Source organism: Grampus griseus, assembly GCF_964374135.1.
Source record: "Grampus griseus genome assembly, chromosome: 2".
NCBI classification, from domain to species: Eukaryota; Metazoa; Chordata; class Mammalia; order Artiodactyla; family Delphinidae; genus Grampus; species Grampus griseus.
Window position 1 is genome coordinate 108355848 of NC_139018.1, and position 12203 is coordinate 108368050.

General features: G+C 46.6%; 1 protein-coding gene across 6 annotated transcripts in view; it reads right to left on the reverse strand.

Moving 5' to 3' along the window:
- The window catches only part of PARP16 (poly(ADP-ribose) polymerase family member 16), a 40705-nt gene extending 35504 nt beyond the window's left edge, over positions 1-5201 (reverse strand). For all 6 annotated transcript variants that reach the window (XM_082648724.1, XM_082648725.1, XM_082648721.1 and 3 more), the window contains exon 1: positions 4746-5201. In XM_082648724.1, the coding sequence (XP_082504850.1) occupies positions 4746-4919 (174 nt within the window). In that variant the 5' untranslated portion in view covers positions 4920-5201. The remainder of the gene's footprint in view (positions 1-4745) is intronic.
- Positions 5202-12203: the final 7002 nt, after the last annotated feature.

Here is a 12203-nt window from a genome sequence, read left to right on the forward strand (position 1 = left end):
TGGGCCCGTGAGCCATGGCCGCTGAGCCTGCGCGTCCGGAGCCTGTGCTCCGCAACGAGAGAGGCCACAACAGTGAGTGGCCCGCGTACCGAAAAAAATATATATATATATATGAGTAAGGGGTTATCCAGGAAAGAATAGTAAGGACTGTGTTGAACTGGAGACCCCTGGCCTAGCAAAGGGACCAGGCACCAACCCCCCCCAGCTCCAGCTGCTTTCTGCCCAAGGGCGACCTCTACCCAGGCTATGGGGCCTCAGATTTTTTTTCTTTTTAAAAGAAATCAGTAAGCTGCTTTTTTTTTTTTTTTTTTTTTTTTTTTTTTTTTTGGCCACACCTGAAAGCTTGCAGGATCTTAGTTCCCTGATGGACCCGGGATGGAACCCATGCCCCCTGCAGAGGAAGGCTGCAGTCCTAAACACTGGACCACCAGGGAATTCACACACACACACTTTTTTTTTAATTTCCGAATTTCTAAAAGACCAGAGGACAAACAAAATCTGTCATCTCACAGGCCACATGTTCGCAGCCTCTGCTCTGAGGAATAAGGGAGGATTCAGTTGGAGAAGTGGCTGAGGGAGCCTGGGCCAGTCCTGAATGTTGGGCAGTGCTGGGCAGTCACAGGGGTTTGAGAAAGGAAGTCTCAGGAAAGAGGTGGTCTGGGTGACTGAGAAGCCAAGGACAGGGAACCAGCAGGGGGTGAGCAGAGGAGAGAGAGGACCAGTGACCTTAGAAGGAGACAATTCAATCTCTTTGCTTTGAGTCAGGAGGCGGCAGGACAGCCCAGTGGACACTTTGCAACCATGCAGATCACAATCTCCTGGGGAGGCAGCCCAAGAATCTGTGTTTACAGAAGTTGCCACAAGTGATTCTTACTACCAGGAAAAGGTGGGGATACTCAGGTTTAGGTGTTAAGCAATGTTGTCCTAGAAGGGCTGGCGGCAGGAAAGAACATCTGAAAAAAATCCTTGTCTAGGAAGATGCCAAAGGCCATAGTTACTAGTTGTGGGTGGAGGTGCTGGAAGGAAATGAACCAAAGGTATAGCCAAGGTCACCAGCCTCAGGGACCTGACAAACAGAGTGACACCTAGAAGTGGGGTGGGCAGGATGGGTGGAGGTGGTGGGCCACTGAGATGAAGGTGGGAAAGATGGACTGCACAGTTACATACAGGTACACCTTGCTTTGCATAAACCTAAGGTATGAAAATCCAGATTTACTAAAACAGATTGGGGGTGAAAGTCTACAACAGTCCGCTTCATAAAAAGAGTCATCAGGGGGCTTCCCTGGTGGCGCAGTGGTTGAGAATCTGCCTACTAATGCAGGGGACATGGGTTCGAGCCCTGGTCTGGGAGGATCCCACATGACGTGGAGCAGCTAGGCCTGTGCACCACAACTACTGAGCCTGCGCGTCTGGAGCCTGTGCTCCGCAACAAGAGAGGCCGCGATAGTCAGAGGCTCGCGCACCGCGATGAAGTGTGGCCCCCGCTTGCCACAACTAGAGAAAGCCCTCGCACAGAAATGAAGACCTAACACAGCAAAAATAAATAAATAAATTACTAAATTCCTACCCCCGACATCTTCTTTAAAAAAAAAAAAAAAAAAGTCATCAGGGGAACCTTTTAAAGGGGTGGTTCTCTACCCTGACTACACACCGGCATCACCTGGAGCTGGAGGATGTCTGCCACCAGCACATATACTGATTAGCTGATGGTGACAGAGATGATAATAGAACCTACATCGCTGAGTTGTTAGGAAGGTTAAACAAGTTACACATAGTTCTCCTGAGAACAGAAATAAAAAGGTAATCTGAGAGGGACTTCCCTGGTGGCACAGTGGTTAAGAATACTGCCAATGCAGGGGACACGAGTTCCAGCCCTGGTCCAGGAAGATCCCACATGCCGCGGAGCAACTAAGCCCACGCACCACAACTACTGAACCTGCGCTCTAGAGCCCGCGATCCACAACTATTGAGCCCATGTGCCACAACTACTGAAGTCTGCACACCTAGAGCCCGTGCTCCGCAACAAGAGAAGCCACCGCAATGCGAAGCCCGCGCGCCGCAACGAAGGGTAGCCCCCGCTCACCGCAACTAAAAATAAAGCCCGCGCGCAGCAATGAAGACCCAAGGCGGCCATAAATAAATAAATAAATAAATAATAAATTTATTTTTTAAAAAAGTTAACCTTTGAGTCAGAGAGACACAGGTTAGATGCTAAGTTCTGGGCAGCTTTTCTTTAACTCATGTAACATGTGACAAAATGAAACCTAAAGCGTGTTTATCTAAGAATGTGCATGCCCCCAGAGGTCGCGCCGGATCCTGCCTGGTGGGGGGCCTCTCCTCAGAAAGAGCTCCTGAAAGCCATGCCTAACAGAAAGCCAAGAATCTGCATGGCCTGGGCTAATTTCCCTAACACCAGTGCCCAATAAGGAATACAGCAACAGGGTGGGATGGTAAGAATCTGTCTGTGTTTCTCCAGTGACCCCCAAGAGAAAGAGTGCATTGTCTAAAACTGTCCCCAAAGGGAGACCCACGTGCAGGACAGTCTGTCTCTACCGAGGAGGAGGCTATTTGGGGCTACCCATATTGCCAAAGCTCTCCTAAGAAATTACAGGTATGGGAGGAAGGGTATGCCTCAAACTGAGGGGAGGGACATGGGACAGGGTGAGCTCTATCAGGGGAGCTTATACTTTATCACTTGCTTTTTTTAAAACAAGAATATAATGAAACATTACTTGTGTAATTAAAACGAAATTTTTTAAAGGCATGAATAAATCAAAGCAATTCCAAAGATCCCTTTGTATTTATCCCATATTCATCAAAGTAACCCGATTCTGTTCCAGCAGAAAGAGAACACACTGAGCATTCTAATCCATTTGGATGTTTCTTGGCAAAAATTAATAAAGCGCATTGTGAGGCATCATCTCTGGTGAGTTTGGTCCCTCTGACCCCCAATCTCTCCTCCTCCCTCTACTCCTCCTGAACAGATCTCTCTGTCACCCTGCCACCACAAGGGTCTTTCAGAAATGCATCCTGGATGTCACCAATGACCTCCCAGCCCAAGGAAAAAGTCTACACATCTGGGCAGGACATGCCCAGTCCTGCTTGCTCTGGTTGGCCTCATCTCTTTCCGTTCCCCATGAAAGCCACACTAAAGGACAGACTTATCCTTCCTGGTGAGGTCCTGGCTTTCTGCCCATCCTGCTACTCCTCCTGGAATACCCCTTTCCTCCTCTCTGCTCCTCGAAATCCTCCATGTCCCTGGGGACTCAGCAGGGCATCATAACCGCCCCTGGTTAGTGCTCCCTGATTCCAGCCTACTGCCAAGGCCTGGAGTCCTGCTCTGGGCTTCCATGTTGTATATATAGGGCTTATCCCATAGTATAGCTGAGCAGGCTGTTAACCTCTCCTCGAGTCTTTAATTCTGTATTCTCAGCACCTGGCCCACAACAGGAGCTCCATAAATATCCACTGACAAAACTGAAGAAAGTTTCATCTCCAACACTCTGATATCACAAACTCACAAAATTAAATATCTGAATTTGCAGAACAAACCATGGGGGAAGTCAATCTGCTTGCCTCTTTCTCCAACCTCCCACTCCCTGTACCCGAAACCCCTGTGCACTGTGGTCAAGACCTGAGGTGCCCTCAACACATCCCCAGCCTAAGCTGCAATGGACCTGGTAGGGGACAGGAGGCTGGCCTTTGTCCCTTGACCACCTGGGAGCAATAGCAAAGAGGGTCACCCAATACTGACCACCTCATCGGAGATAATTTTAAACATCTGTTGATTCTAAACATGATCAACATTCTGTTAATGTGGTTCATAACATTAAGAGATTTTCTAATGTTGAACTAATTTCGTATTCCTGGGATAAACCCAACCTATTAATAAGGAATTATTCTTCTTATATATTGCTAGGATCCTGTTATAGAGGATTTCTATATTTATACTCTTGAGTGACATTGGCCTATAATTTTCTTTTCTTGTATCATTCTTATTAGATTTAGTATCAAGATTACACTACCCTATTTTTCAATACGCTGGAAGAATTGTGTAAAACTGGAATTACTTATTCCCTCAGTGATTGGTAGAACTCACCAATGAAACTGGGTAGGCCTGGAGTTTTCTCTGAGGGAAAATCTTTGACTACTAATTCAATGTCTTTAATGATTATAGGCTTTTGACTTTGTATTTCTTACAGAATCAATTTTGGCAAGTTATATTTTTCTAGGTAATTTCAAACATTTGGATTACAAAGATAACTAATATCTGGAACGCTGAGCCTGAGGTGAACTCTGCAAGAAATTAAGTGCCTCCTGAATCATCAGAGAAATAACAGCTCACATGTGTACTGTACATATGTTATAATTTATAAAAGTACTGGCCATATATTACCTCATCTGAAGATGAGGTCCGGGTGGCTTTGGGGACTTACGGTGTCTCATTATTTGCAAAGGGATAGATAACTTCCTATTTAGCAGAACCAGCTGATTCAGATCAACACCCTAAGCCACACTAGGAAATGTTGTGGAGGCCTGTGCAACTGTTGAATTCCTCAGTTCACCCCTGGGAGTCACTTGGGAGTGTGAAGGTTGTTGGGAGTGTTCTTAGCTCCTGGAAACAAACCTTCCCCACGGCCGGGCTAGGAATGTTAAGTCCGGGGGCTGGCACCATCACTAACAGGAGTTCCACAGACAACGTGCCCTGCGAAGCAGTGGACAGCACAGGGGAAAAGTACACTCACCAGGGCCTCAAAATCCTTGCAGTCGTGGCGGGCATAGGATGCGGGGAAGGGCCGAAGTACAGAGTCGCGCTTGTAGCTCTGCAGGGCCGAGGCGAAGAAGCTGCAGCGGAGGTCGGCAGCCAGCACGTCACGGCCCGCCGCCTCCCTGACGGTCGCCCAGCTTGTGGGCTGCATCCCGGGTCGCGGCGTGTTGCCGGAGACGCGCCGGGCGGGGGCTAGGGCCGAGCCTGCGTTCAGCGAGGGGCTGGGTCCGGGGACAATGGGCCGGAGTCCCTAGGCCTGGGGTGAGTTATGCAGAGGGATGAGATGACAGGGGTGAGAACTTGCTGACGAGTGTCTTCTGCGGGGGCCGGGCCGCTCGCCGCCCAGGGAGACGGGCCAGGGAGGAGAGGGATCCGGCCGGGACCGCGCGCGGGTCAGCGGGGGGTTGGGCCTGGGGATAACGGAGCCTGACGGACGGGGGATCCCAGGCCTGGGGGAGGGGCTATGACATGGGGTGAGACGACAAAGTACTGACACGTGTCCTCTGAAGAGGCCTGGGGTGGGGGGGCACCCCCAGCGGGGACCGTGGGCCGAGCCCTCTCCCCACGCCCGGCGAGGCTAAGGCGCTGCACGGGCCTTCCTGCCCCGCCTCCGACAGGCGCCGCCGAAGCCCCAGCGTTCGCCTGGCTGCCCTCGGCGCTGCCTGCGTTCCGCCAGCCGTGCGCGTCCACTCGCCGCGCGCCGCCCGCCGGATGGACTCCCCCGCCCCATCGCGCGCCCAGGCCTACCTGACCTCCCGACCGCGGCTACCGCTCCGCCCAGCCCAGCGAGGGCCCGCCCCTTTCCGCGCCCGCCTCCACCCGCTCCCCGGTGCAGGGTGTGTCCGCCCGACCGAGTGAGTGTTCCCCAGTTGCCAGGTATGCGGACCCGGCTGAGTCGCCCACGCTGCTGCGGGCCATCCTCACTGAAGCCCCGAGTAGAAAATGACCCAGGCACCCTTTTGACCCACCCTTGGACTTCCCTTTGTCCCAGCTCCGCGGGCTCAGCCTGCTCGTCTCTCCTGGGGAATTGCTACTACCTACTGCCTCCGTCTTGAATCATTTCCCTCCAAGATGGGCCGTGCAGAAGGAGCCATTTAACACCCACGGCAACTGAGTCCCAGACTGCTGGCATGATTGCCCAAGGTTGCACAGCCAGACGAGGTAAATCTGGGATTCTGAAAACTAAAAGACCTTTCCTCTGCCTTTCAGCCTCCAGAATTCTCTGCATTGCTAAAGTCTCTGGCCTCTCACAAGACATGCCAAGAGCCTCCTTTGGGGCCCTGCATGAAAGGGAGCCTGAGGAGACAAGTAATGGGGGAGGGCAGAGGGGAGATTGACCCAACTCTGCAGGAGGGAAGGGACAAGACTCCCATGCCCTCTGCCCATTAGAGAAAACCCCACATTTTGGCCTCATGGTCACATGGAAATCTAAGCACAGGTCATCACTAATTCCTACACCAAGAAGCCCCTCAGCACCCTACCCACACCTCCACACTCCAGCATCCTCTGAGGGAGGAACTTCTCCACCTTCTGCATCCAGGCTGAGCAGGACCCTGAGCTCAGAGCAGAGGTCCTTGCTGTTGGATTGTATGTATGACTCTGGGAGCAAGAGTGAGACCAGACCCCAGCCACCACAGGGCTTCCCAGGCCGGGGAATGAGTGCTGGCTGCTTCCAGGAGTCTGCATCAAACCTCTGGTTGCTGTGAGGCCTGTACTGCTCCAGAAGCACCAAAAAGTTCTGAGAGCCTTACGGCCTCAGAAAAGGCCCTTAGTGCCCCCAAAGTCCTGGGAGCCTCATGGGACCCAGGAGTTCTAACACGGCTGCTGAAGCTCAGGCCCAGAAAGGCAGGGCCTGCAGCAGGAGGGCGGGTGACCTGGGAACCATCCCTCCTTCCTCCTCTTCTTCACTATGGGCCCTTAGGCAAGGCTGATGCCAAAAACTCAGCTTCTCTGTACACCAGGGCTGAATTGAATCTCGGAGACAGAGTTTTGGGTGAAGTGGAAAAGAATAGCTTTATTGGTTTCCCAGACAAAGGGGGCCACAACGGGCTAATGCCTTCAAAACCGTGCATCCCCCCACTTGGAGAAGATAGTGAGAAGTTTTATAGTAATTGTTCAAAGAGGGCGTGATCAGCTTGTGGACATTCTTCTGATGGGTTGCTGGTGAGGTAAGTAGGAGTGATCTCGGAGAGGCAGCAGTGAGTGGTGGCGTGAAGCAAGATGTTAATTCCCTGTCCAGGAATTGAACCTGGGTAGCCTGGATAAAAACCAGGAATCCTAGCTACCATACCCCCTGGCTTTTGCCCCCAGTGAAAAATGCATTTCTCATGGAGGCAAAAACTGTAAAAACAGGTACAATGTTTATTATTAGAGACATAGCACAACAACAAGTGGGAGAGCACACAGAGAAACAGTTTGTTTAGTTAAGATAGAAGCAAGGCAGAAGAGGGGAAAGTGGCAGAGGTGGTGGGGTGGTGGTGGGATGAATTGGGAGATTGGGACTGACATGTATACACTAATATGTATAAAATAGATAACTAATAAGAACCTGCTGTATAAAAATAAATAAAATTAAATTAAAAAAAAAAGAAGCAAGGCAGAGATGCACACCCAGAAAGTAAGGGTGTGGGCATCCTCCCTAATGAGGAGGAGTGCAGTAAAGAGGAGGTTAAGTCATTTATATAGGGCAGTTCTTCCAGGTCTTTGATTACCTTTGGCCAATTATCTGGTTTCTGTTTCCACACCTGACCTGCCCTAGGACCCTCCCCAACATGCATGCGCAACTTTTTTCCAATATGGATTACAGCCCAGAGGCCTACGGGATGGCCTTAATATCACATGTTATGGGGTGGTGCCCCCTCCTTTTTGACCCCAAGGAGCCTTTCAGCGCACGTGCAATGTCTCCCTTGCCCCAAGGATGGGAAATGTATGACCTCTTGATCTTTTAACAGGGTTTAGCCCGTCTCTGTCCCTGCCATAAAAGTGTCCAATGTCTGGTTATTTACCCTATTCCTGTTGCTGGTTTTTATATTGAGGTGCAGATATCAAAATATAGACAGGAGTCTGGTCATAAATACGTACTCCTAGAGCCTGTTTGTCTCTTGCTTCAGGAAATGTAAACGGGCTGGTAATGAATGTCCGGCCTGCAGCTCATCTTCTTCTCATGTAGGAGCTGTGAATAGGAGGCCAGTTATAAATGCCTAGCCTGGAGCCCATCCATCTCCTGCCTCAGAAGTCAGCATCATCAACCCTCAGGTCCAACTGGTCTGGGGTCTGCATGCTTGTGGGCAGCATACCATCCTTAATCGTTAACTTTTCCCACCTGGAGGGGTTTCAGTATCTGCAAAATAGCTCAAAGATATTATTTTGTGTATCCGCTGATGGGGAAACAGGTCTTGCATCCCCTCCCTTCCTTAATTAACAACTGCTTGAATCTGCCCATTGGAACTCAGGGAAGGTCATCGAGGCTGAATGAAGGCTGTTTCCTGTGATCAAAGAAATGGGGGACACAGAAAGGCTTTGTGCCCAGGAGCCCCACGAGGCCCTGCTCAGTATCAGGGCCACCTCACTGGCCTCAAGGATTGTTTGTTGGATTGTTTGTCTTCCCGGACCAGGGCTCAAACCCATGTCCCCTGCATTGGCAGGCAGATTCTTAACCACTGCACCACCAGGGAAGTCCCCTCTAGTGAATTTTTCATTTCAATTATTGTACTTTTCAACTCCAGCATTTCCATTTGTTTTCTTTTTAAATAATTTGTATCATTTCTATCAATAAGATATTCTCTACTTGATATAACATTGTCCTGATTCCTTCCTTTACTTCTTTAATCACTTCCTTTCATTCCTTGAACATATTTATAATGCCTACTTTGAAGGCTTTGCCTGTTAAACCAACATCTGGTTGCTTTCACAGGCAGTTTTTGTTGACTTTTTTTTTTTCCCAGTGTATGGGTCACACTTTCCTCTATCTTTGCATGTCTCACAATTTTTTGCTGCAATCTCAAGTCCAGGTTGTCACCTGTGCTTCTGACCAACTGGCTATAAATAAGAGGTTCCCATGTCCCCCTCCTTGGATTTGATTAGTTTTCTTCAGTGGCTCATGGAATTCAGAAAAAAAGTTAACTTACTGTCTAAAAAGATAGAACGCAGGAAGAGCCAGATGAAAGAGATGACAGGGCAAGTATGTGGGAAGGGGCACAGAACTTCCATGCTCTTTCTGGGCACACGATTCTCCCTGCATCACCACATATTCCCCAACCCCAAAGTTCTCTCAACCCCACCCTTTTTGGATTTTTATGGAGGCCTTATTACTGAGGCATGGTTGATTAAATCATTGGCCACTGGTGATTTATTCAACCTCCATCCACTCTCCCCTCTCTGGAGGTGATTAATGTCATCATATCAACAGTGATAAGTCATGTTGATGTATGTACCTTTGAAATGAGATGATGAAAATGACAATATACCTATGTGGTCTTCCTCTCAAAAACACATTACCCCAGTCTAATCATGAGAAAAACATCGGACAAATTCCAACAGAGGAGGATTCTGTAAAATATCAAAATATCAAAACTGTCAAAGTCTTCAAAACAAGGAAAGTCTAAGAAACTCACAGCCCAGAGGAACCTAAGGAGACAACGAAATACAGTGTAGTATCCTGGGTAGGATCCTTCAACAGAAAAAGGACATTAGATAAAAACCAAGGAAATCTGAATAAACTACAGACTATTGATTCATTAATTATAACAAATGTACCATATTAACAATAACATGTTAATGATTGGGGTAACTGGGTGTGGGGTATACAGAAACTCCACATTATCTTCATAATTTTTCTTTAAATTTTTAAAATAAGTTCGAAACTTTTCTTAAAAAATTAAGTCTACTGGGCTTCCCTGGTGGCGCAGTGGTTGACAGTCCGCCTGCTGATGCAGGGGACATGGGTTTGTGCCCCAGTCCAGGAGGATCCCACATGCCGCAGAGCGGCTGGGCCCATGAGCTGTGGCCGCTGAGCCTGCACGTCCGGAGCCTGTGCTCCGTGACTGGAGGGGCCACAACAGTGAGAGGCCCACGTACCGCAAAAAAAAAAATAATAATAATAATGTCTACTTAAAAATCCATTATTGTTAAGTTGAGTTTAGGATATAAATACAGAGATAATTTATGATGAAAAATTTCCCACATTCATATATTAAAAGGGAAAACTTATGATTATCTCAATAGCCACCTACACTGCAAGAAGAAAAAAAAATGCAATATACTAGGAACAGAATGCTATTAGTTTAATCAAAACAATTTTTACCAGATACATTTTGAGGCCCAGTACAAAATGAAGATGCAGGACCTTTGCTCAAAAATTATTAAGAATTTCATGAAGGAAGAGGGCAGACAGCAGAAGCAAGAAGAACTACAATTTTGCAGCCTGTGGAAGGAAAACCACATCCACAGAAAGATAGACAAAATGAAAAGGCAGAGGACTTTGTACCAGATGAAGGAACAAGATAAAACCCCAGAAAACAAACTAAATGAAGTGGAGATAGGCAACCTTCCAGAAAAAGAATTCAGAATAATGATAGTGAAGATGATCCAGGACCTCGGAAAAAAAATGGAGGTAAAGATTGAGAAGATGCAAGAAATGTTTAACAAAGACCTAGAATAATTAAAGAACAAACACATAGAAGAATTAAAGAACAAACAAACAGAGATGAACAATACAATAACTGAAATGAAAAATACACTAGAAGGAATCAATAGCAGAATAACTGAGGCAGAAGAACGGATAAGTGACCTGGAAGACAGTATGGCGGAATTCACTGCCATGAAACAGAATAAAGAAAAAAGAATGAAAAGAAATGAAGACAGCCTAAGACACCTCTGGGGCAACATTAAATGCAACAACATTCACCTTATAGTGGTCCCAGAAGGAGAAGAGAGAGAGAAAGGACCCAAGAAAATATCTGAAGACATTATAGTCAAAAACTTCCATAATATGGGAAAGGAAATAGTCACCCAAGTCCAGGAAGCACAGAGAGTCCCAGGCAGGATAAACCCAAGGAGAAACACGCCAAGACACATAGTAATCAAATTAACAAAAATTAAAGACAAAGAAAAATTATTGAAAGCAACAAGGGAAAAACAACAAATAACATACAAGGGAACTCCCATAAGGTTAACAGGTGATTTCTCAGCAGAAACTCTACAAGCCAGAAGGGAGTGGCATGATATAGTTAAAGTGATGAAAGGGAAGAACCTACAACCAAGATTACTCTACCTGGCAAGGATCTCATTCAGATTCAACAGAGAAATCAAAAACTTTACAGACAAGCAAAAGCTAAGAGAATTCAGCACCACCAAACCAGCTCTACAACAAATGCTAAAGGAACTTCTCTAAGTGGGAAACACAAGAGAAGAAAAGGACCTACAAAAACAAACCCGTAGCAATTAAGAAAATGGTAATAGGAACATACACATCAATAATCACCTTAAACGTGAATGGATTAAATGCTCCAGCCAAAAGACACAGGCTTGCTGAATGGATACAAAAATAAGACCCGTGTATATGCTGTCTACAAGAGACCCACTTCAGACCTAAGGACACATACAGACTGAAAGTGAGAGGATGGAAAAAGATATTCCATGTAAATCAAAAGAAAGCTGGAGTAGCAATTCTCATATCAGACAAAATAGATTTTAAAATAAAGACTATTACAAGAGACAAAGAAGGACATTACATAATGATCAAGTGTTCAACCCAAGAAGATGATATAACAATTATAAATATATATGCACCCAACATAGGAGCACCTCAATACATAGGGCAACTGCTAGCTATAAAAAAGGAAATCGACAGTAACACAATAATAGTGGGGGACTTTAACACTTCACTTACACCAATGGATAGATCATCCAAACAGAAAATTAACAAGGAAACACAATCTTTAAATGACACAATAGACCAGATAGATTTAATTGATATTTATAGGACATTCCCTCCAAACACAGCAGATTACACTTTCATCTCAAGTGCACACGGAACGTTCTCCAGGATAGATCACATCTTGGGTCACAAATCAAGGCTTGGTAAATTTAAGAAAATTGAAATCATATCAAGCATCTTTTCTGACCACAACGCTATGATATTAGAAAGCAATTACAGGGAAAAAACGTAAAAAACACAAACACATGGAGGCTAAACAATACGCTACTAAATAACCAAAAGATCACTGAAGAAATCAAAGAGGAAATCAAAAAAATACCTAGAAACAAATTACAATGAAAACATGATGATCCAAAACCTATGGGATGCAGCAAAAGCAGTTCTAGGAGGGAAGTTTATAGCAGTACAAGCCTACCTCAAGAAATAAGAAAAATCTCAAATAAACAATCTAACCTTACACCTAAAGGAACTAGAAAAAGAAGAACAAACAAAACCCAG